Below are 24,636 nucleotides of genomic sequence, written 5' to 3' on the forward strand. Positions count from 1 at the left end.
CAAAGCAGCCCTGCTGTGTTTTACCCAGCAGAGCCCCCCCACTCATCCTTGTCTGTGCGGGACACCCTCCTGTAATAATTTTTTAGCCATCACTCTCCTGTGCATCTCCACTCACTAACTCTCCAGAGGCCTTTTTCACTGTGTAACAGCTGTGCCCATTCCCAAAAATCTCATCTCAGCATTTTTACCTTCTCTTCCCCTCTCACACAGCCTAAGCAGGTGACAGGTGACATCTTAACCTCTCACAACAGTGGCAGTTGTTTCTAGATCTCCAAATCCCCTTTCCTGAGCTGGTCATAAACTGGCCAGCACCTTTTCCAGAGTGCAGGCATCTGGTAAAGGAACAGCAGGGAGCCTTTGCTCCCCTGGGCTGGTGCCCTACTCACAGCCTGGCCTTTCTCCCTGCAAGGTCTGCACCCAGAGCCCCGCAGCTCACCTGAGGAGTAGCTGGGGAGAGACATTTCTCTTCTGCCCCAAACGAGACTGAAAGAAGGAAGGAAAAAAATATATAGACCATTTCAATATTCACTGGGATGAAAGCAATCAGCTTTCTGAGGAACAGCAAAATTGGCCTCTGCTCCATAGCTTGTGTCCCCTGGGTCCGCAGAGGGGACAGGGAAGGCAGGCACTCTATTAGCAGGTATTCAGGCTCCATGGCAACCATAGTTTTGCTAATCAGGGCCGCACAGACTTGAAGTGCTTTTTCACCTGGCAGGAGCTCTGGGCTTTGACCATTAGGCTGAGTTAGCCAGGGCTGCTGCCTTGGCCATGCCCCCTGGGCAGTGATGGAATTGGATGAGGGCTGGCTGCAGGCCAAAGCATCCTGACAAGGATCTGCACAGTTCCAGCTCTGTGCCCTCCATTCAGCACAAGGCTGGGGACCATGGTTTTTTTTTGTTTGTTTTTTTTTTGTTTTTTTTTGTTTTTTTTTTTTTTTTTCAGAATGAATCACCCAAGATCAAAAAAGGGTCAGATTATTTCACCCCAAGCTGTGGATGTATCTGCTGGCCAGGGCTTTGCTAGTAGCACATTGTTTTCCTGTCTCTCCCTTGCCACCTCTTTTGGCTCTTGTTTGATGCTGCTCCATGGCACCAAGCAGGGTCATCAGAGGTGGCAGAGCCAAGACTGGGATGGCAACCAGTGATGGAGGTGGCATTTTGTACCTGGAGGTGGCAGATGCATCTGCAAGAAGGGGGTGTCTTGTGGGCCTCGGTCCCACACTACAGGCAGAGCTACCCCCACATTTTCCTTAATGTGAAAAAGCCAAGCCTGGGGAGGATGAGAGGTGGCCCACAGCAGGTCCCAGGGCTGCAGCAGAGTGCTCTGCCAGCCCCAGAAGCAGCAAGCAAGCTGTGATGGAAATCCCTCATGCTGGCTGAGGTCTGCTCCATGACAGAGCTGTGGCACTCTCGGCACCTGGCCAAAGCTGCCCTGCCTTCCCTCAGCAGCAGAGCCAAGCCAGGGGACACCCAAAGGAGCATTTTGCCAGCTGAAAACATCCTGGCCAACACATAATGCACTTGGGACCACCTCATCTACAGCAAGTCCATCTCCAAAATACATTTAAATGGAGCCTGAGTCTAGGGCATTTCACCAGGCACCAAGAAGTCACTTCATGGCTTTATTTGCTGCTCTCTAAGTCTCCTCCTTTTTGAGTTATCAAACCTATGTAACTACATGGCACAGCACAGGGATGGCCTTCTCCCCTCCCCTTGGTTCAGAGCCACTTGGCACTCACAGGCTGATTTATGGTGTCCCCCAGGCCTCCCAGGATTGATTGCCAGGACTTGTTACATCTCCCACTGGGCCATGGTAGATATTAATTCCCTGCCTATGCACAGCTCTCAGCACCCAGTTCATGTCTTTAAATGTGCCTGGGAAGAGGCTTTCAGCTAGAAGGAAAAAAGCTGCTCAAGCCCTGCAAAACCTCATTTGCAAAGAACACCGGGTGAGGAAATGACATCTCTGGGATGGGATCCCATTTGCCATGCAGTGACTCACTCTGCAAGCCAAGATCAAAACCTCCAGTCATAAAGAAACCCCAATCAGCCACAACAACATCCCAATGAAGCACAAGCATGGCAGCAAATAGAGATGCAGGACAGAGGGGGAAACTCATCACAGGACCTGCAGCACTTTCACATGAATTTATTTGTGAACAAGCATCTCCCAGGTCTGGCATGGGACAGGGGCAGGACCATGGGGGTGGCAGGGATGAGAATGTGAGAGCCTTGTTCCTCATGCTGACACCTCCAGATGCCAATTTAATCATCACATTAATGGCACCACAATTTGCCTTATTGCTCTGTTCTTGCAGTGCAACAGCTGGCAGCTGGGGAGGGTGGGAGCATCTTACACTGCTTGTTGGAACTTCTGCTTCTCCACTGGAAGGAAAAAGGGCTGGGGTGCACCTTCCCTATGCAAGAATACCACACTCTGCATTGTGTCCTGTGGCAGCATTTTACTCTGACCCTCAATTTCCAGGTACGAATAAACTTCAGGGCTGTACTTTTCTGCTCTTGTTTTGCATCCAAAAGAAATTCCACTAAAAAAAAAAATGGGACACGTGCAGACTTTCATTTTTTCCATCAGAAAGCTTATGCTGCATATAGAGAGAATTAAAGCTCAAAGAACATCATGAGCTTTCAGAGACAGTAATATGGAAACTTCAGCATGAAGTTCTTGTCTAAGTGGAGAGACTCTCGGCCTGATTTTCACACTCTGAAGGAAACTGGAAGGAAAAATTAAACATCCCACCTGCACCCACTAAGGATAATCCCAAACCCACATCTCACAAGTGCAGCAGGTCCAGCCAGTCCAGCTCCCCTCTCCAGCAGGATGGTGGTGAGTGGGTGAAAGCCACCAGGCTGGCACAGTCATACCACAGGAGAACTCCCAGTGCTGTGCAGTACAACAGCTCCCAAGGCAGGGAACAGGCCCTGGAGTGGCAGCACAGCTCTGCTGCCACCACCTTTTAAGCCTGGAGCCAGCAGCCTCTCCCTTCTGCCCCATCAGCCCTTCCTGCAGGCTTCTCCCAGCCCTTTCATAGTCCTGGCACCACCTGGGCAGGGCTGGGTTAACCCTACACTTGCTAGCCACCTAATGCCACCCTCACCAGCAGCTCTAGAGGAGAGAGCTGGGGACAGCTCTGCATCCACACATTTCAACTGCCCTGTCCCACCCCATCCCACCAGTCTGCTCTCCTATGCCTCAGCTTCCTTCTGTGCTCCTGCCTGCCATGGCAGTTCTAAGGAAATTCCTGTTCTTCCCTCCTTGAGGTGTTCCCCAGATGGACAGGCAGCTTTCCCCATCTCAGCTGTCTCACCACAAGGCTTGGGACATGCACACCCTGCTTCCAGCATCTCGGAGTGCTGTGAAGAGTCTGGGGCACAAACTTAACCCATAGAAGTGTCTTCCTCCTGATGGCCATGTTGGGGTTTCCCAGCCAGGCTTGATGGCCTCTCACAAGTGTCTTGGCCTCTCATTGTTTCTGTGCCCCAAAGTCCCCAAGAGCTGAACATTTTCAGCCACTTCACCAGGAAGTCAGGATTAAATTCCAGGTCTGGCTGGGATTTCCTCTCCTTGTCTGTGCCAGACTGCTCTGGCAGCAGTTCTGAGTAGCAGCCTGGCACTGTCTGCCTGGATTTGGCCCAGATCCCATTTATTCCATGATTTTCCCTGGCCCACAGCCTCTCTACTTCTTGTTGACACTGTGGCAGCCTCCTGCTTTCAGCCCCAGCCTCTCATGTGCCCAAAATTTCCCTCGTGCAGGGGAAGGGCTGGAGCCCCCAGACCTCCTGGCTGATGCAGAAAGCAGCAGTTTTCAGTGGAGAGCAGGATTTGGAGAGGACTTTGGTAGATTAGACACATGGTCAAAATGTGGCACCTAATTCACTCGGGGCTGGTTTAAATCCCCTTCCACATGGCTGCGACTAATGATGGGCTTTAAATAAACGAGCAAATGCTGGGCAAATGGGAGGGACTTTCCTCTGACATCATGAAGCATTCCCTGAAATATTTCTTCTCTGACTGTCCCTCTACCCATCTCCCATCCCCATCTGGCAGGTTATTTCCATCCTGCCCCCTTTTCCCACCAACAGTGTGTCCAACAGTACCCAAACCTGTGGAACGATGAGGTGTGAACAGGAAATCTGGTGCAGTGCCACAAGCCGACGTTCCAAAAGCACCAGGAGCTTCATTTCAAACCCTCCCTTTCTGCTGCTTCGCGTCTGCATTAATTTAGGCTGACTACATCCACCATGAAGGATCAGAGCAGAGATGCTTCACCGTGCTCTGAGTTTGGACGTGGTGTCGGGTGATGGCTTCAACTGGGGGAAATCCACTTGTCAGAGCGACTGTTCAGGGCTGCCCCGAGTCTGGGAACACCCTCTTTGCTGCCTCAGCCGCTGGTTTCCGATGTGTCCGGCCCCAAATTCCCCACACAGGGTCCTGGGCTGGAGGAGAGCTCTGGCAGGGGGTGCAGCCCCCGGACAGGGATGGCTCACGGAGGGACAGACCCGCGGGATTTCTGCCCGGGGTTGTGGCGGCTGGAAGGAGGTTTGGGGGCATTTGCGAACCACTCAGAGGGGTGACAGTCCCCACTCGGAGGGGTGACGGTCCCGCTCGGAAGGGTGACAGTCCCCGCTCGGAGGGGTGACAGTCCCACTCGGAGGGGTGACAGTCCCGCTCGCCCCCCGGCCGCCCCCACCATCCGCGTCCTTTGGGCTCCCTCTGCTGGGAGCGCCGGGGAGCTCCGGCGCGTCCGGCAGCTCCGGGGCCACCGGCAGGCCACGCCGGGATGGGGCTCCCGGGCAGGGCAGGCAGCCATGGGGATCCGGTGTGGCCGCTCAGCGCAGCCCCCGGGACCCCCAAAGCGGGGCGCGGTGATGGGGCACCTTGGGGATGTGCTGCCCTGGTGACCCCCGGGGAAAAGGGGGGCCTGGAGCACATCTGGGTTTTTCCACGGAGAGGTGCGCGGGATATCCTGGAAAATAGGCAAGAAGGAGTATTAAATGGGGGAAGAAGGGATGGAAAATCTGGAGAGAAAGTTTGCACGCGACAGAGAGCCTCTCTTAAGACTCGGGGAGCAGAGCAGGTTCCCCCCAGTCCCATCATATCTTTCCATGTCTGGCCACTTGTGGTCATTTATTTTCCCTTTCCTTTGCCCAGGGGGTTTGGGGGAATATTCCCCCCCCCCGTTCAGCAGGTACTTGACCCCTCAATGTAGTCACAATTTGGGAATGGCCAGAGCAATGGGGTTGATGGGTTGGAGAGGAAAGGCGGAGCACTGACGGCTGAGTGGGAGATCCAGACAGTGGGCAAGATTTTGGGAGACCTGGGTGGTGAGAGTGGGACAAAAACCCCTTTGGTGCCCGGTACAGCCTGGGGGAGCTGTGCTGCCAAGCTTGGTCTCTCCGCCAGGGAAAGGGACCGGGGGTTCGTGCAAGTGTCGTGTGTCCACACGATGGCACCAGACCCGGAGCAGTGTCCCCAGCCATGGTGGCATGGCAGGACCATGTTCCCGAGCCCTAGAGCTGCGTGATCCTTCATCTGGGAGCTTTTTTGGCTGTGCCCCACTCGAGGGTAAGAGCTGTGCAGCAGCTCCCTGCCAGCAGCTCCTCTCAGCATCCCTCCAGCTTTGGATGTTCCTGCTTTTGCTGCAGGTATAAAACAGGGGAGAAGTGTCTAAAACTTGATTTCTGATTTTCTGCTTCATCCCCCCTTTTCATCTTCTGCTTTCTCTCTAAAAGCCTCACCTGGCTCAGGCGTGCACAATCCCTGACTGGCAAGGATTTTCTGCCAGGGACAGAGCTTCCCACCTCTCTACCCTCTGGACAAACCACAGCCCCCTCTCCTGGGAAAGAGGGAGCAGTGGGAAGAGGTGGGTGCAGGGGAGCTGGAGCTTGAGGGTCCTACATTGTCCTCCAGCAGCTGACAGGGCACCTGGGGTCTGCTCAGTGGGGACCAGGATTCCTTGCCTGGGGTCTGGCAGATGAGGGCTTTGACCATCCTGTGCTGTCCCATAATAGTCTGGGTGAGGAGCAGGAGCCAGGCTAGAACCACCACAGAAGGCCTGGGAGAGTAAGGGCTGTGATAATGGTGACCCTGCAAATACCTGGGTTAAACCACAGGCTCTGTGAGGGTCCTAGTGGGGCCTGCACAGGCTCAGTGCCAGCAGGACTAACCCCAAACCTCCCAGTGAGCAGTCAGGCTCTCCTCAAACCCCCAGGGCAGCCCTTTGCTCTGGTCTGGATGCTGCAGGACAGGATTCCTTTGGCTACTTTACCTGATGACCTCTTCCCTAGGGAAACAGGATATCCTTCCTATCCCCTCATTGTGGCCAGATTTTCCCCTGAGCCCCATAAGGTACCAGAGAATCCTGTTAGCAGAGGATAAGGCCACCAGAGAGGACTTTGAAGACCCCAGAGCAGGCCCAAGGTCCCTCAGATGGAGCTCCTGCTTTGCCCATGTGCTATGGCCGGGTGGGTGGGGGCTTTCCACTCTCTCAGCTTCACCTGCTGCAAAGTTTTACACAGGCTTGGGGTGGAGTTTTCCTTGAGATCCAGGAGGTCCAACAGAGCAGGAGTGCACATGGAGGTCCCCGTGCCATCAGCAGGACAGGAACGTGTCCCAGATGGGGCTGTGAGCCCCCTCCCCCCAGCTCCATCCCCCAGCCACAGCTCCAGCCAGACCCCTCATCTCCACAGCTTCAGCAGAAAGCCTGTGCCTGCTCTTTCCCCAGCTGCTCCTTTCCCTGAGGAGCCCCCCGAGCTCCCCATCCCCATGTCCTCTGTCCCTCCCGAGTCCAGCAGCTCCCAGCCTCGGGAAGCTCAGCAGCTGTTGAACCAGCAGTGAGCCAAGATCCCATCACAGCAAAGAGCGTCTGGGTGCAGCCTCACACTCCTCTGTCTGCCTGCCTCCATCTGCCAGCTCTTGTCCTACATCTTGGCTGGCAGTGCCATGTGAGCAGCATCTGCCCCTTCCCATCCCTCTGTCCTCTCCAGCTCGCCTGCACAGGATGGACATTTGGCTCAAAGGTCTTCACAAAGCTTTGGAAAAAACAGAGGCTGAGGGCTCACCGGGGCAAGGGAAGACACTGCAGGACACATGGTTTGGCCAAACCCAGGGTTCCACCGTGAGATGCTGAGCTATTAACCCTGGGAAAGCCCATTTTCTTCTCAGCATCCTTAGGAGGGTTCAGGCCAAGTGTCCTGGCTTTCCCCATCTCCCTCTCTCCAACCGAGCTGGCTGCTGTCTGCCCCCTGTGGCTCTGAGTAGCTTTGGCTAAATCCCCGTAAAGAGGAAGCTGCTAATCCCCGTGGCTTCATGGCCAGTGGGATCACCGGGAGGGCAGCAGCCTTGGGGGTGGCAGCGTGGAGGGATGGGGCAGGTCCCCAGGGAAAAGGGGCAGTGAGTGGACATGCCCGCAGGAGCATGAGCAAAGCCACTGGCTGTGATGGTGCCTGGCTTGGCCGGGGTCCCAGAGCCAGTGGCAGGACAGGAGCAGGGATTTGTGCCTCGGAAGGAGCAGCCCCATCGGTTTCCAAGGAGCAGATGTCAGGATTTAGGAATAAACTGCCTCCAGCAGGAATGCAAGCTGGGGAGATTTAAAACCCACGATCTCCGAGTCGCCGCGGGGACTGGGAGCAGAGCAGAAAATGGGCTTCAGCACGGGGACGAGGCTGAGCCCCCCGATCCCCCCTCCCTCCCATGCCCACTCCCCACGGAGCCCAGCCCCACCGGTGCCTGTTTCCACGGGGAAGCGCGTTTCCCGTGGAACGAGAGGACGTTCCCGACGCAGTCAGCTTTTCCGTCAGGATTTCTAAAAATAATATCTCGGGACAAGCCAAAAAAAAAAAAAAAAGCTTTATTTTCCTTTTTTCACTCTTTTAATGAGAAGCTTTTCCTGTTCCCTTGAGAGGACACCACCCTCGCCGCCCTCGTGCACGCCTCCCGCCCGGGGGTACGTGGGGGGAGCTCCGCGGCCCCGGCCCCGGGACCGCCCCCCCGGCCCCGGGGGAGGCCCCGCACCCCCCCCGCCGCACCGGCCGTCGCCATAGCGACAGTGACCTCACACGGGGATGGGCGAGCGGACCGGTCGCGTAGCAACAGCCCCGGTGACATCAGAAGCCCGGTGCGGTTCCCACGGCAACCCGCGGGGCAGGGAGGGAGGCAGGGGCCGTTCGCGGGGGGACCCCGGGCCGGAGGGGTCGGGGCAGCGAAGGGGTCCTCCCGCCCCGCTGCCACCGCCTCCCCGAGGTCCCCCAAGCCCCGCGGGAAAAGGGTTAATGTGAATAAATCAGCATATCTTAGGGACGTCACCCCCAGTGCAGCCAACGGCGTAGGGAGGGCAGAGCGGGAAATGAGCCCCAGCCGGACCTCACGGGGGTCTCGGGGGGCAAAAAGAGGTAACGTACACCCCTCGCCCCCGAAACTCTCAGCATCGCTCAGCAGCACCTTAACGCCGCCCGGGAACACCAGCCCCGCCCCGGGTCCCCCCCTCGCTGGGCAGGGGACGGCGCTGATGCACTGTGGGGGACACGGCAATAGCGGCTCCTGATGGAGAAGCATGGAAAGGTTTGGGCTGGGTGCTCCCGGGGTGGAGCGGCTGAGTGCACGTCCTGGGCGAAGCACCTGGAGTGAGCTGCTTGCTGTCCCCAGGCAAACCCACGTGCACCCTTCATCCCCGGGAGCTGCATCCTTCCCCCCACCCCACTGAGGGCACCTCTCACCTCGGCAAACACACTCCAGGCCCTGCACACACTGCCGTGGCTCCCAGCCCTGGATGTCCCTCCAGACTCAAGCGCGGCCAGGGAAAAGGACAGCGGTTTTGGACCCTCGATAAACCTCTCGCCACCCTGTGCTACCAGTCCCCGAGTTGGGACGGCGAGGTGACGCTCAGAGAGGCGCCCGGTGTCACCGGAGGCTTTTGCAGAAGTTAATCCCCAGCGTCACCGGTGTCCCCAGTGGGATTAGCCACTAGATTGCACTCTTGCTTTGTGCAGGGCGAGGGAGCTGCAGGTACTTGGCAGCAGGGAGCGGGATGCTGGAGGCAGCCTGCTCACCCAAGCGCTACCCACCACGCAAGACGCAATTCCAAACGGGACGCGCTGCAGCAGCTGGGAGAGAGCCAGCTCCTCCGGCCCCGCCGGCAGCCAAAAATAACCACGGCAGGGTGACTTTCAGCGGGGAACTGATCTGCATGGCTCTACGGGCAGGGTGCTGCGTGCTGAAATGCTGCTGCCTCCAGGGCAGCGACTGCTCATCCCTTGGGATGAAAGTGGCAAGGATCAGGGAATGCTTTTGGTGGGGGAAGAGGACCGGAGCTGTTTTACAGCTCGTCTGGACACATCGTCTGGACACATTCCCGTCAGTGGGATAAACACCCCTTCCTGGGACAGCTGGCTCCACAGGAGAGCACCTACGTGCCAGCCACTCACCATCCCTGGGAGAGGCTGGATTCATCCCCATGACCCAGAGCATGCTGCAAATTCCCCTCCTGCATTTATTTCCCTCTCGGTCACTGTGACTCACGCTCTCCATCTGCCTGTTTACAGGCTGTTTTCCCAAGGTCCCTGCGGAGGCAATGACTGGTTGGGAGGAACTGGGCTATTTGCCCAGATCCTTGAGGGAAAGGCCCCAGAAGTCTGGGAGCAGGAGGGAAGGGGCAGGGGCTGGACACCTGCATGCTGGGACCTCTCTCGAAAGGACAGAGGCCACTGTGTATCCCACAGCCTGGCTACACCCACAAACTGGCTACACCCAGGAGCCCAGGGCAACGCCGGGTCTGCCACCACCAGCCCTGCCTGGCATTGCCCTGGCAGCCGGGTGCCTCCAGGGCAGGGGTGGGTACCACCCACACGGCTCCAGCTCCAAAAGGTCAAGTGTCACCAGCCTGGAAATGGTGCCTATGCTGCCTCCCTTCATCTCCCATCAGTGGGGGTCTGGCATGCCAAGCCCTCTTGGGACAGGGATGGAGAACTGATGACAAGGGAAGGGAAGGAAGATGGAGGGAACTCCCAAGGGCTGGCAGGTCACCCTTGAAATAGCTCCAAAGGAAGGTTCCCAGTGCAAGCATTCCCTCTGCGCACCCGGCTCTGCTTCCCTGGGGATGCTGAGGCACAGGGGAGGGGGAGCACTGAGCGGGGAGGCTGCACTTTGTGGTTTCACGGTGCATCTGTGCCCTTTGAATCCCCATGGGAATGTGGAGGTGGTCAAATGTCACCAGCTGGGCCACGGGGAAGGGGGCCGGACACATAAAACCCCAACAAAGGGTGGCCATTGTCTGGGGAGAGGCAGTGGGGGGCCGGCGGGGGAGCCCGCTGAGTGCCCCTCGCCCCCAGCCCCCACTGCCCCACAGCTCAGGTGCCGATGAAAAGGCAGCTTTATCCCTCTGGGCCCTTGGTGGGAGGCGATGCAGATCCCTGGCATCCCGGGCCATGGTCCAAGCGTGCCCCCCAGGGAAGCAGGGGGAGGTGGAGGGGAACACGACACGGTGTGCCCCAGCCTCCTGAACCCACTCCATGCTGCTGGAGCTGCTCTCCTCCATCCAGCCTCCCATTCCCACTTCCTGCGTGGGCAGACGGGAAGATCCCATTCAGGCTGGAGAAGCAGCCCCCCCCTCCCACCATCTTCTCCATTTCAGGGCCTTTTATGGCCATTGCCTCAGGCAGGGCGCCGGGTCCCTGCCAGGCAGGGGGAAGGGACACTGGTGGGGTCACCTGAGGATACCCTGAAGGCGGCTCACCCAGGAATCCCTGGCACTGGGTTCTTGTGTAGAACTGCAGCGTTTGTGGGGGCACTGCATCCTGTACACTTCCAAGTTTACTTTGTGCCTGCTGCCGTGCACTTGAGACAGATGGATCGAGGGCTAGTCCCAAATACTTGGCAAGAGTGTTGCAAACTCCACAGTGGAAGAATTGTAGCACAAAAAGCCCCTTTTCCTGCCAGGGAACAGGGCTCAACAGCCCAGTCAGACTGGGTGAGGTGTTGGAGAGCTGGTGGGCACGGGGTGGGTGGAGGAAGGTGAGCCCTCACCTGTTGAGATCCCATGCTCTACCCTGGAGCCAGCTGCACAGAGGCAGAGGCAAAGCAGTTCCCCAGCCCCGGGATGAAAGGTGTTCCCGCAAACATCACCTGTCATTTCCTCCTCCATGGCGGGAGCTATGGAACAGGTTCTTCAGCAGCCCCCTGGCACGGGAACAGGACAGGGAGAGGCTGGGAAGAGAGCCAGCCGAGACTTGGCACTGCCACCCAGAACCGCCCTGCGCGCCATCGGGAAAGACACACCCCAAACCCTGTCTGTGCCAGGGGGAAGCCAAGCTGGATGGGTGCTGTGCGGGCCTCTAATTTCAACCAAAACCCCCTGGAAGGCAGCTGATGGGGAAAACATGGATTTAGTGTGTTCACAGTGCTGGGACCCAAATCTAGCCAGCAGCTGAGCCAGGTGGCCAAGGCTGCATCCTACTCCACTGGCTCGGCAGTGAGATCCTCCCAGCTGTAAACCAGGGTCCCAGCCAGGGTCCCCATCCCTGTTCCTGGGCCAGGGGCTGTTGGAAGTGGGGGGCAGATGAGCTGGCAGCTCTGCAGCACATGTATCCCAGTGTGAGCCCAAGTGTGGGAGTTTACGGGGCTTTGACGCAGGAGATGTGTGATGGGGGAATTGTTGCCAGGCTTGGGGAAGGATCCAATCGCGCCAGGGTGCTCTCAGCAGATTAAGGATTGGAAAGCTCTGGTAATTACTTTGCAGTGTAAAAATAGGCCTGGCTTTATCACTCGCCCTGATCTCCCACTCCTGCCTCTCCGTGCCCTACTCCTTCCCCCCACCCAACAGTGAGCAGATGTCATGCACCCTGTGAGCATGGCAGGAGGGCACAACACAGCTGCTGCCTAGTGCTGGCATTTCTGGGTGGAGGGGGTAAAAAAGATGGAGAGGGGGTCTGGAATGGGGTGGTGACAGCAGCACATCAATGGCATCTGGATGGCACGTGCAAACTGTTAGGATCAGGAGACTGGGAGAGGAGCCGGGGCACGCACAGAGGCGTCCCCACATACTGCAAGGCTTTGTGCCAGGGAAGCAAGTGCCTGGAGACATCAGCAGAGCAGATGTCTGGTCAGGAGAGGACCACGTCTGTGGGACCGTCTGACACAAAGAGGGAACATGGCTCCGGCACTGGCCATCACCACATGCTGGTGGCTCCAGCAGGACCCAAGAGAAGGCTGCTCCATGCACAGGGTATGGAGCAGCATGGATTGACTCCAGGCAGTTCCCTGACCTCTCATTTCCCTTTACTGGGGTCTGAGAACACGTGGTGGTTTGAATCACAGGGACAAAGCATATGGAAAACACTCCTGGATATGCAGCCCCACCTGCCTTCTCACCTTCCTCCGCAATGGCTCTGGCCAATCTGTGTCTCATGGCAAAGTCAAAATGTGAATTCTCCCTCTGGTCCCCATCCTTGCACAGGGGTGTATTCCTTTGCCAGAGCCTGGCTGGCCCAAGCCAAAGCAAAAGCTGCTCCCTGCACCCTCCCTGTGAGGCCTCCGCAGCACCCAACATGCAGGCAGCATTGCAGGCAGCGCTGCAGGCAGCAGAGCACGCAGGAGCCTGTAACCAGGCAGCGAGCCCCAGCATGTTCCATGCAGCCCGTTCAGCCCTGCGGGCTCCCACCCACCCCGGCCCTGCCGGGGAAACGGCTCAGCTGCATCCAGAGGCTTCTGGATGGGGGGCAGCAGCTGCCAGCCCCGTTCCAGGCCGTGCAAACCTCGGGCTAGTGGAGCAGTGCTATAAATATCTCCCCTTGCGAGACCCGGTCACGCAGCCGAGATCACGTAAGGGGAAGCGCTGCCCTCCTGCAGGTCTCCGAGCCTCGGTGCCTGCGCAGCACAGCCCCCGGAGTCCCCCCATGTCCTGGTTCATGGCCAGGGCACTGGGGTGCAGAGCCCAGAGATGGCTGGCACAGCAGTGTGCGGATCATGTGGGCAAGCACAGGCGGCATTTCTGCCACCAGCATAGAGAGTGGCAGATGCCAGCCCCACGGATCCTCCATCTGCCTCCCAGCCACCCCCAACCCTCCTTTAACAGCACAACACCCCTAAGCCCACCTCGTAGAGTACCACAAACGCCCTGCATGAGACCCCCACGCCCACCTACACATTTACCCCTTCCTGCTGCACTCCGGGCACCCTGCACCCCCTGACCCAGATGCAAATCCCTGCAGCCCCTCTGTACCATTAAACCTGCGGTAGGATGACTGGGGGAGCAGAAACCCCTCAGACGTAGGGACGACTGCAATCCCTGTTCCCTGCAGAGCCCCCAGCCCTGAGCAGCCCCCAGTCCAGGGAAGGGGGTAAGTGCTGCCCTGGCACACCCAGCCCTCGCACCACGCACAGTCGCCCCCAGCCCAGTTTGCAGACGATCAAGGCTCCCCTCCCGCCGGTACTTTTCCATACACACCCTCCATGGTCCTTTGTTCTGTGCAAATCCCGGATCCGGCCCGCTCTCGGCATGAGGGTTGTATATACCCCCTGCCCTCCCCGGATTCACCCCACAGCCAATCCCCCCTGGGTGCTCCCCTGCCCTCGGAGGGGGCGCGGGCGAGGGTCCCGAGACTCGAGGGGCTGAGCTCGGGCCCGGCCGCCCCCGCCCGCTTGCCTGGCTGCGGCCGCTGCCTCCTTCGCCTCTGCCCGGAGCCGAGACACCGGAGCCGCCGGGATGCGCAGCCGCCACGGGGCAGCGGAGCCTTCCAGTGGTACCGGAGCCACCCGGGGCACCAGAGCCTGCCAAGAGTACCGGAGCCGCCCGCGGGTACGGGAGGTGCCGAGCTGCCCGGGTGCGGAGCCACCCAAAGGTACCGGAGCCGCCGCGGAGCCGGGGCCGCCGGAGCCCGCCGGGTACCGACCCACCGCGGTGCCCTGGCCGCCGGGACCGGTCTCGGTGCCGCCGCTCTCCTCCGCTCCTCCCCGCCCCGTGCCGCTGCCTCCCGCTCCCCCGGGCCGCCACCGCGGGGCCCGGCCGGGGGGGCTGCGTGCTCCCCGCCCCGCTGCCGGAGAACGGGGACCAGAACTAAGGCTGAGGAAGGACCCCGATTCCCCCCCGCCCTTCAATCCCTACTGCAGTGGCGGATCGGGGCTCACACACCCTACTTCGCTGCAGGTCTCCCCCACTCCCCGCCCCAAATATCTGCTCCTGCAAGCTCTGCCTGGCCCCCACAGCTCCCCCCACAATAATGCCGTCTCCCGTATTCCTGGTCTCTGCTCCCCAGCATCCCCCTCCACCTACGTGCGGAGTTCTGCTCTTAGCAGACCCCTTTCTTCCACCCACTCTTCAATCCCTGCTTCCAGGGGTGCTGCTGGTGGGGTCTCCCATTTCTGGAGTGTAGGTGACCAACCCTCCCCCCCCCACCCCGGGCACAGATGCCCCAGCAGCAGAATCAGTCCCACTATGGGCACAGCCTTATCCATGTGTCTTCCCCCAGGGAAGTGGGGCTCCCTGCGTCTCACAAAGCAGGTCTCACCTCCGTTTCCCCTTGCCATAGGGACCATCTGTGCTGTAGGGAGAGGCTGCTCTGCTCAAGGATCTACAGCTGGAGCAAGCAAGACCCCAAGATGAGAGTGAGGTAGGATGTCAAGGGGGCATGGGGCAGGGGAGAGGGGTGCAGAGTCACCTCCTATACAAATCAAAAGGGTCTCCCAATGTGCAATATGGGACATGCTGGGGCTGTTATGAGGGCAGGGAGGTTCAGCAGGTACTTGAGGTGCACAGTAAGAGATGACCAGTCCCTCCTGCTTGGCCCTGGTCCTAAACTTCCCATACAGTGATGGAGGGACACAGCCAACTGGCTGGGGAGAGATCCCAACAGAGCCACAGCAGTCCCAGCTTAGGGCTGTGCTGAGAAATCCAAGCAGCACCAGACGGACTCTTTGCTTGTCTTGGCTGTGCCCCCCGCCCGGCAAAGTGCCCGTGGGCAGCCACGGGCCACGCGCAGCTCCAACCAGTCTCTGGCCACCCACCTCCTGAGCCCAGTTCTGGGTCACTGCCACCACCCTGTCCCTGCCCCGAGCTGCTGCAGACGAGCTGATGCTGATCTGTTCTCTCTGTGGTGGAGAACGACTCGCCAGAAGGAAGGGAAGCCGAGCTGCTCTGGCAGGGAAAAGGCAAGTTAAACCCCCCTCACTGCCTGTTTTAGTGGGGAAATCTGCACAAATCCAGCGTTATCCTGGTGGTTTGGGGCTGGGGCAGTGCCCAGCTGCTGGCAGTGCCTGCACAGCCTGGCACAGCCCTCCCTGGCCACCCGGTCGCTGGGCTGAGACTGCGCCAACTTGCTTCACCCAGGGCGAGCTATGACAGCTCCCTGCTGAGCATGGCTGGACTGGGCAGCCCAGCAGCCTTCTTGGCTTTGCCTGCTGGAATGAGCCGAGGAGGAGGGCTGGTGCCCCAGCAGGGAGGAGGGGCTGTCACCAATCTCCTGGTGACACTTGGCCAACTCACTGCTTCCAGTCTCTACCGTTCCTTTCCAGCTGCCTGGGCTGGACTGGAGCTGCCTGGCTGGAGATGGCTGTCCAGCGAGCCATGCGTCCCCAGGCAGTCATTAAGGCAGGGGACACTGTGGATGTGAAGGGGATGAGTGTAGCAGCTCAGGGCTTTTTGTGGGGTGAAAGAAGTTGGATGACAGCAGTGGGATGAGGGGTGGCACCACAGAACAGTGTGCAGGAGGGAAACTGAGGCACAGTGGCTGCACCCAGGGGCAGGTGGCCCTGTCCAGCTCTTTGGAGAGCAGTACCCGGGTGGAGTGGGCACAGCACTTCCCGGGAGGGCGGCAGAGCTGATGGCAACCGAGATAATGCTGAAAATACGCCAGTGGCTTTGTTGCCGGTGACAATGGCCTGCAGTATTTTTAGCTGTTGTGTCCTTAGCTACAGAACAGCCTCTCCGGTCCAGCTGCTGCCCCATCCCGCCCTCAGTGTCGCCGGGTCCCCATGGCCCCCCAGGGCTGCTTCCCGGTGCTGTGGAAACCGTAACGTTAGAAACTAAACACAAATACCTCACCCGCTGCCACCCCCGGCTGAGTCACAGCACTGCCTGCTCCCCTCGCCCCTGCCTCCCCCTCCCTCCTGCACACCCCCAGCCCCTAAAGCAGTAGCTGGTGCCCCCCAAGCCAGCCCCACTCTCACTTATGGGATACTGCCTCTCCCAGGGCAAAGCTCGGGGTTGGCTTCACTTGCTCCCATCTCAGGACTTCAAAAGATGGGGATTCTTGGAGAAAACTCTGCAGGGCAGCATCACTGTCCCCAGCCCCATGACATTGGGATGTCCCCACCGCAGAGAATCAGACCCTGAGTGGTCCCCAGCTTGCCAGCATGACCCCAGCCTCAGGGACAAGAAGTCAGACAGGAACAGGCAGAGAGGCAGGAGTTGCTTTGTACTCTGTGTCAAGGTCCAGGCTGGGGTGCTGTGCCTGGCCCCCTTGTCCCACTGAAGGAGAATGGGGTGTAGGAGCAGGAGGAGTTTTGGGGTCACAGTGGTGGTGAGACATGGGCTAATGAGGCAGCTCTGCTTGACCCACAGGGGAGGTGTCAGCATCTGACTCCTGCCAGACGCAGCATATTGATGCTCTCATTTCACCTTGGTGGGGGGAACAAGGGATGAGTGGGACCCCATCCCACCTCCCAGGGGTGATGGGGTGTCCCACTGCTGCCCTGTTCAGCTCCCATGGGAATTTTGGGCTGCTTTTTTGTGAAGCTGGCAGGCTGCTGTAGGGCACATGTGGCTGTGGCCCCATAGTCAAGGCCACACACACTGGCACGGCTGCCCTCCTTCCACGAGCCACATCTCAGGGCCCTCAGCACCCATGGGTGTTCAAGGGCCAGGAGAGCAGCTGCACCACCTCTTCCCTAAAATAAAGCTGTAGCCAGCAGGGAGGCTGGGGTGGGCGGCCGTGGCTGTGACTATGTTAGGATGTTCTGGGGCCGAGGGCAGATCACATCGCAGGGATGAATTAATTAACATTCGGCAGTTTTGGATGATGTCCCAGGCTTCTTTTCTATTTTCATTTTAGCAAACTCCCAAGTCTGCTTGGCGCCTGCTGGGTCCCGAGTCTGGTGCTTGGGGGGTAGGAGCACCCATGTAGCTGCCTAAGTACCTGCAGGTGCTGGGGTGGCATCACAGACACCCCACTGGCTCGATGCCTCCCTGCTCCCCAAAATTTGGGTGCTCTCCCTGATGCTGGGGGCCAGTGCAGTTAAAAGCACTTTTCAGGGCCTGATGGAACCCCTACTTTCCTGCTGTTGGTTTCCTTAAATCTCCATCCTCCCTGCAAGAGGCTCACACGCACACCTCGTGCCTGGCTTACACCTCTGAAAATTATCTGGGAAAGGGACTTTTAAATAAAAGTTGTAAACACTCTCAAATAGTACTTTTATTATCCCAAAATAGAGTGAGGATGAAGGATCAGGGCTGTGGGGTGCATGTGGGAGGGGCTGGCCCCAGGTGAAGGAGGGTGGCGGGGTGTCAGAGCGTCCAGCTGTGCAAGCAGACACGTGTCTGGCTGGGTGTGAGCAGTACAGCTGCTAGACAGTGTGTGGGTCTGGGGGTGCTTGCATGGAACAGGTCAGGGCTGCTGTGCTGGGGCAGGGATGTCCCTGCTGGGGCACATGGCACTGCTCAAGCTCAGTCCTCAGCCTCATTTCCCACTGATGAAACCGGCACTTCTCCCCATCAGGCCTCTGCCTCTCCAGTGAAAGAAAGGGTGTGGCAGTGAAAACATGCCCGTGCCTCCCATGCAGGCAGCCAGGGAGAAGCCCCGCGCCAGGCAGCCTCACCCGCCCCCCCAACACCTTTAAATTTAGCTCTTCCCTCTCCAGCTGCGCGAGCCAGGCTGGCGGCCAAAACCTCTGCAGCCGAACACGCCCCTTGGAGAGCAGCCGCTGCCTTGACGGACTAGGAGCCCCAGAAGGGCCCTGTGCTCGCTCCCCATGCACCACCATGGCTCACACCTGTGCTCACCTCAGCCTGTGCCCCAGGCAAGCGGGAAGGGATCACAGGCCCAAGGTCCTCCCAGGGAATTTGGGGCAGAGCTGAAAACGACTCCCCAGGCTCAAGGAGGGAGATCCCTGCTACCCCAGAGGAGCAGGGAATCCAGCAGGCATGCCCTGTGCCCACCTTCTCAGTGCTGCCTGCCCGACTGAAACTCAGAGGGCACAGCGCCGCTCATCTGCACGCACACACACGTCACCTGCCTGTGTGTGCATGCTCAGACACAGCACACGCGTGGCACAGGTGGCCCACTGAACCTCGTGGCCGTGCCAGCACCCGTGGGCTCACCTAGGCACCCGTGGCTTGGCTAGGCACCCACCTGTGAGTGCCTGCAGCCCTGTGCGGGCGAGCACACGTGCAAGCACAGAGGTGTGCGTTAACATGTGGGGTTGTGCGTATGTGTGTGCGCTCTGGGCACGTGTGTGCACACAAACACGAATTCTGGGCACTGGGGTGCACACACGTGTGTGCAAAGCGCATGGAGCCTCACTGGGAGCGAGTGTGGGTGGGCAGCGCTCATGTGGGCTGGCGTGTGCTGTGCCCAGGCACCACCAGATGGTGCCCTGCCTCCGTGTCACCTTTTGGGGACACAAACCTGCTTCCTGCGCAAGGACATGGGGGGTTCATGAGGGGACACCTCCCTCTGTGCCGGGCAGAACCCCCCACCATAGCCAGGGGAGAGTGACAGCCACGGTGACACCTGCCTGTGCCAACGCTTTCTTGGAGATCAAGGGGGTGGATCACCACCTTGGTAGCACTGGAGGAGGGGGCTTTGCTGCAGGGGGTGGGCTAGTGGCAGGGAGGCAGGCACAGGTTGGAGAAGCTGCAGGGTCTGTGTATGATTTGGGTGGGTGGGCAGCTCCCCCCTCCCCTACTGTGACCACACATTTTTGGGTTTTAAGTGGCCCCCAGCCTGCAGCGACCATAAACCTGCCCAGAATGTGAGATGCTCGAGTCACACCTGCAGGCTTGGTGTGGGGGCTGCAGCGTGTCCCCACCCTCACTTCGTGAGGCTGAGACCCAACCAAACTCACCACACGCAGCCGCGGCAGAGATGAGAGGGAAGACTAAAGAGGGGGGAGCCGCAATTTCTGGTCCATCCCTCTCCCAGCTCTATGGGCTTCTGTCCCCACATCCCCTGCCGGTCTGCATGGGTCACTCCCAGGCTCCCCACCAGCTCCCCGTGGGTGCTGTGTGCCCCGGGGAGCTGCCATCGGGCCGGGCGGGAAGATCGGGAGCCTCCCCGGCCCCGCAGTTCCTCCAAACCGGCTCTACCGGCTGAGGAGCCCAGACCTGCTGGGGAGCCCCGGCGGGTCCCCTCCCAGCGCCTGCCTCTGCCCCATCCCCACAGGCAAGGGGAGCAGGCCCAGCGGTGCCACGCGTGCTCCTGACCCGCGGCTGGGAAAGGTGCTCGCTGCCCGGGAGGTACCGGCCGTGGGTGCCAGTGCTCGGCCGTGTCACCCCTTCACACAAAGAGCCCGGCACAAAACCGCCCTGTGCCCGGACTCACCGCGTGCTCCCGCCCGCCGCAGCACGGCCCTGCCGGGGAAATCCCGGGGCACGCACGGCCGGGAGTCCCGGTACCGGCGCCACCTTATCGACGGCTGAGCTCGGTCGTGCCGTGAGCTGGGCTGGGCTGTGCTGTGCTGTGCTAAACACAACTGAGCCGTCCCGACGCGCCGGCACAGGGCCCGCACCCCGACTGCCCCCGAACTGGGACGGGCCCGCGAGCACGGGGCTGTGGGGCACGGGGACCCGCGGAGCGTGTGCGGCTCCCACAGGCCTGTGAGGGCAGGGATGGGCAGGAGGTTCCTGGCGAGGCCACTCCGCACCCCCCACTGCCCTCCGTGTTTTCCCTGCAGCCTTTTGTGTGCGCGGCGCCGAGCGCGGGGAGGGCGCCCGGCCTTCCCCTTCCCCTCCTCCTCCTCCCCCGATCCCGCCCCCCCGGCCGCCATTTCGCAGCGCCGGCCTCACCCGCGCCCTCTCCACATCATGGAGGACCGGCGGAGGCAGGAACAAAGAGCCCTCGTCCGCCTCTGCCCCGCGGCTAGGCACGCGTGTTCCCCGGTCCCCCCGCCCCGCGTGCACCCCCCGCTATGCCCGGGCTGTGTCTGACGAGGGGCGTCACTTCAGAGCTGTCCTGAATCCACGTGTGATGAGTTTGTGGCGGTCTCAGCCCGGCAGAAGCAGCACCTCCCGTGTAGCGGGGCTCAGCCGGCCGGCGGTGGTCCCCAAAGCACCCATGCATGGGAGGCTCGGAGAGGGTCTGTGTGTGCACCCCTGTGTGCAGGTGTGCCCACGTGTGCACAGGAGTGGGGCACTGCTCTGGCAGTCTGTGCACATGTGATGGGGCACATGGGAGAGCGCATGGCACAATGTGATGGGCTGTGAGTGCGTGGTGACAGGACAGCCAGCACAGGTGGCCGTGTGATCGGGTGTGACAGTGCAGGTGTGTCTCTGCACATGTGGCACCGTGTGTGCTGGCATGGCTGTGAGGGTGCCAGGCTGTGGGGGTGTGACAGCAGGAGTGTGTGCAAGTGTGCACGTCAGCACCAGGGGGGTGTGCGTGGGAGGCTGTGTGTGGCTCAGGGGGATGTAAGTGCATATCGGGGCACACACAACTGGCACCCATGTTGTACATTCAGGCTGTGTTCCCCATTTTTTCCCTCAGTGTCAGGGCAGAGGGGTGAGTATGGAGGCAAGCAGAGGGGACTGTGGTACACGGCACAGGGCACTGCCCCAGCCCAGAGGCAGGCTGGACTGGACCCCCATGGGTACCAGCAGCAGGGTCCCCGGACAGAGTGGTTCTGTCTTCTTCGTCTCCCCAGTAGTTCAGTACCAGCTGTGCTCCAGTCACTGGTCACACTGAAACCAACATCAGAGCTGGGAGGAGAGCCTGGGGTCCCTGCTGCCCTGTCCTGTCCCCTGTGCCCATGGGTATGGCCCCAAGTGCTCCACGGAGGGGCATGGAGGGAATGGTGGCATTGGAAGGCATGTGTGGCTGCGAATGCAGGAGGGAGTTGGGATGCTGCTCCCTGGCCCTGCCCAGCCCTCCATGCCATGGACCCCATGCAAGGGCCTCATCCTGTCCTTTGAAGCCCATGACATTCCTGACTCCTCCCTTCGTATTCCACCTGGTTTTTATTCTGTTCCCCTTTTCAGCTTTATCTTGTCCTGGCAATGACATCCCAGTCTCTTCCATCTCCCGCTACACACCAGTTGTTCCCAGCTCACCCTGGCTTTGGGCATCAGTCATTCTCTAAGCTGGGTGCAACCAAAACATCTCTCCTTGCATAGGGCTTGCATTGACCCCCTCCCCCCCAATATCCTTCCAAGGAGAAACCAATCCAAGCAGCAGTGCAGGGCACAGCTCACCTGCAAACAGGCTGGGACCAGTGCCTGGTGCCATCCTCAGCCTCACAGCCCCTGCTTTTTCACGTGTGAGTCCCCAGCCCCTGTTGTGCCCCACTACTCTACCCCATGGTGCTCTTGCTGGGTGCCAATCAGGGCTGTCAACCTGTAAATCCGCCTTCATCAGCTGAGGGTACAAAACACCAAGGCCGAGGACACACTGGTGCCACCCTGCCCTGCGTGAGCTTTGCACAGTGAGCAGTACCCTGATCACGGCTCCCGGCCCTCCCTGGCGCCTTCCAGCCACCAGCATCAAGGCACTTTGTCGGCATTAAATATTCAGTTCTGTTCTCATCCCCTCCCTGCGAAGGAGCTCAGCATGGCAATGAATCCTCTGGCCTGCCCATGCCCTGCGCCGCTGGGATGCGTCTGGGCCATGCTGCGTGCCAGCCTCCTGCTGCAGCGCCCAGGAGCACGGGAGAGGAGAGCCACATCCCCAGCACGCGGTCGGGTGGTGGCCCTGGGGACCAGGGTCACCTTTCCCGCTCTCCAGCTGCTCTCTTATGCTGCAATACAGGCTTCAGTTGTCCCTGCATCTCTAGCCCTGGTTTGGATCTGTCCAGGAGCAGCTCCCTCTTCGCTATCCTCATGCTTTTCCATCCCTCAAGTAGCAGCTGGCCTGTTCACCCAGTGGCCTGTTGAGCACACATTAATAGCCATCAGGCCCCAAACAAGGTCACTTGAGGGCAGTGGGAGCTCCCTGCAGGCTGCAACAGAAGCAGGCTGGGTGGCGGGTGGCTGTCCCCCTGTGGAGATCCCAAGGGATGGTCAGCAAGCAGCAGAACTAATGAGTGTCTACAAGGAGAGAAATATGATTGAGGGGGCAGCCCTGAGTGCTAGATAAGTGCTGCTGCTTGAGGGTCCTTCTGTGAAGCAGAGTAACAGCAAACCCTGACCCAGAGCCAAGGCTGGAGAAGGACCTTGGTGACAGAGATGTGTGAGCATCCCAGCTTTGGGAGTCCGAGCCAGCACCCTGGGCTGTGAGGGAGGGAAGCTCACCAAAAGCTGCAATCTCAGTATCCACCAGGGCAGTTGGGAGCCCAGGGCAACTGGGAGGCAGGACAGAGTGAGGGCAGTGGGAAGAAACAGCTGTCACAGTGTGGCAGGGACTGTGTTCTGCTGCCTGGGTATCACAGAGCAAGACAACGGCAGGAGTGATATTTTTTGAAGAGAAATAAATATTATAGTTGGGGAAAGAGAAGTGAATTCTGGTTAAGGAGAGGCTGGAAAGTGCCACACCACATCCCACACTACAGCTGCCTACAATCCCCTGGGAGAGGGATAGGCAAGGGACTTATTTACTTTTCACCTTCGGGTCCATTTTCAGGCTTCCCTCTGTGACTGCGAAGACCAGGAATGTGCAGTGTGTGGTGGAAAAGAGGGCTCGATCCTGCTCACGAGCACAAAGCATGCAAGGGACCAGGACACCAGGTCACAGCAATGTCCCCACGCTTACTTCAAGGCAGATGATCCCTGTCCGCAGCCAGGAGGGGAAACATCCAGAGCAGCACCATCCCGGGGTGCACAGCCCGGAAGGTTCGGGACCCCCCGCGAGGGCTGGGAGAACCGGACACAGGGCACGGCTGAATGAGCCCGGTCCCAGGGCTCGCGGGAGCCTCAGGGACAGAGGCGAGCCACCCCTGCCATTCCTGCAGCGTGGCATCATCGCTGCGCACGATGCCGCTGGAGTAATTGCCGCCGGAGTAATTGCCGCCGGGCTGGGTGCCAGCGCAGCGCCCGCCCTCAGCCCCCGGCACAGGAGATAACTCAATCTGCCCTTCCTGCCTCCTCCACACAACGGGGGGGCCCCGCTCCCCCCTGCTCCGCCCAGGGACCCCCCCGGCGTGGCTGAGTGGGGAGGGAGGCGATGTGGGGCACTGGGGCAGCCTCCCGGCGCTCAAAGGCCGTTCCTTGCATCCCCCTACCCTAATTTGAGGCATCTGCTTGGCAAAGCCCGAGGGCTTCCCGTTGCAAAGGCCACCGGAGCATTTTAATAGCGTGCTTTTGCCTGGCTTCCTTCCTGGGAATAAACCACGTCCTGGCGATAAGGAGCATAAAACCCCAGGGTTAAGGGCCAGCGGCCAAAGCTGGGAGCGGGCAGAGCTGCACCACCCCCCCCCCCCCCCCCGCCCCGGCTCAGCCCGGCCGGGCTGGGGGAACACGGCCTCCAGAGCCCTGCCACAGCCCGGCCCTGCAAAACAGGACACAATAAAATCCATTTGGAGCCCGAGTGACAGCAGGGAAGGGCAGAGGGATGGCTGGCTCGTGCTCCGTGGCTGCTGCGGGCAGCATGCCTGCCCTGTGGAGCAGCGCGTTTGGGGGGCCATCCCCCCGTGCCCTGCAGCCTTTGCTTGCCCAGAAGTAGATGCCACTGCCCAGAGGAGTCAGATCTCAGGAAGGTGAGCTTGACCCCCATCGAGTGGCTCTGTGCTTCCCCCGGAGCACTGCCTGCATCCTGGGGACAGAAAGGATGTCCCAAGCCGCGTCCAGGAGTCACACCTTCCCCAAGCAGTGGAGGTGCTTTGAGTCCCCAGACTCACCACTGCCATAGAGTCCGGGAGGGTTTTGTCCTTGGCCTGCTCAACTTGAAGCTCTTCCCAAAGTGTATTTTAATAAACTGTATTTTAGACTGAACAAAGTGAAGGAAGAGTGTCCCATGAGGCACTGTGTGTTACCCACTCATTGTCCCCAGCCCATGGGCAGCTCCAGCTGGAGCCCCCATCACCCCAGGCACCCCGCTGCTGAGAGAGCACAGAAACACAGTGGTAACACGAAGGCCAGAGGGGAACTTTCTGGAAAACTATGTCAGATAAATCACTCCAACCCCTGTGTTCTCAGCCTACATACTGATGGGTGGCTTCTGCAGGGAGTTTTGGACAGTTGTGCCTTTTTTGGAGGGAAAATGGAGTGGGGGAGCTGTGGGATGAGGACATTTGGTGTCACCTTGCTGCCTCTGGGTTGGTGGAACTTGGCTTCTCAGGGGTGTGTGGAGTGCAGGCTGTGGCTGACAGGGGTTCAGGGGCCAGCCTGTGGCTTAGGCACAGCACTCAAAGTGCCATGGCTGTGGAATGAGTCTGTCAGGGCCCATCCCAGGTGAGGGGGCTGGCAGTCATGCCCTGGGTCCCCAGGGAGCTCCCCCAGCAGCACAGCTCAGGTGTGAACCCTGATCAAAGCCCTCCCTGCAGGTGGGG

The 24,636-nt window shown here is 59.7% G+C and overlaps 1 protein-coding gene across 3 annotated transcripts in view; it reads left to right on the forward strand.

Annotated features, from left to right (window-relative positions):
- Positions 1–12,816: 12,816 nt before the first annotated feature.
- Positions 12,817–24,636, forward strand: part of LOC132331781 (uncharacterized) — a 37,817-nt gene continuing 25,997 nt past the window's right edge. The window contains exons 1-3 of one of the 3 annotated variants that reach the window (XM_059855592.1): positions 12,817–13,850; positions 14,538–14,618; positions 22,773–24,088. In XM_059855592.1, coding sequence (XP_059711575.1) covers positions 13,462–13,850; positions 14,538–14,618; positions 22,773–23,211 — 909 coding nt within the window. In that variant the 5' untranslated portion in view covers positions 12,817–13,461 and the 3' untranslated portion in view covers positions 23,212–24,088. Of the gene's footprint in view, positions 13,851–14,537; positions 14,619–17,057; positions 17,410–22,772; positions 24,089–24,636 lie in introns of those variants that run through there. The other 2 variants (XM_059855594.1, XM_059855593.1) reach the window with 2 other exon arrangements.

Source organism: Haemorhous mexicanus, chromosome 10 (assembly GCF_027477595.1).
Source record: "Haemorhous mexicanus isolate bHaeMex1 chromosome 10, bHaeMex1.pri, whole genome shotgun sequence".
NCBI classification, from domain to species: Eukaryota; Metazoa; Chordata; class Aves; order Passeriformes; family Fringillidae; genus Haemorhous; species Haemorhous mexicanus.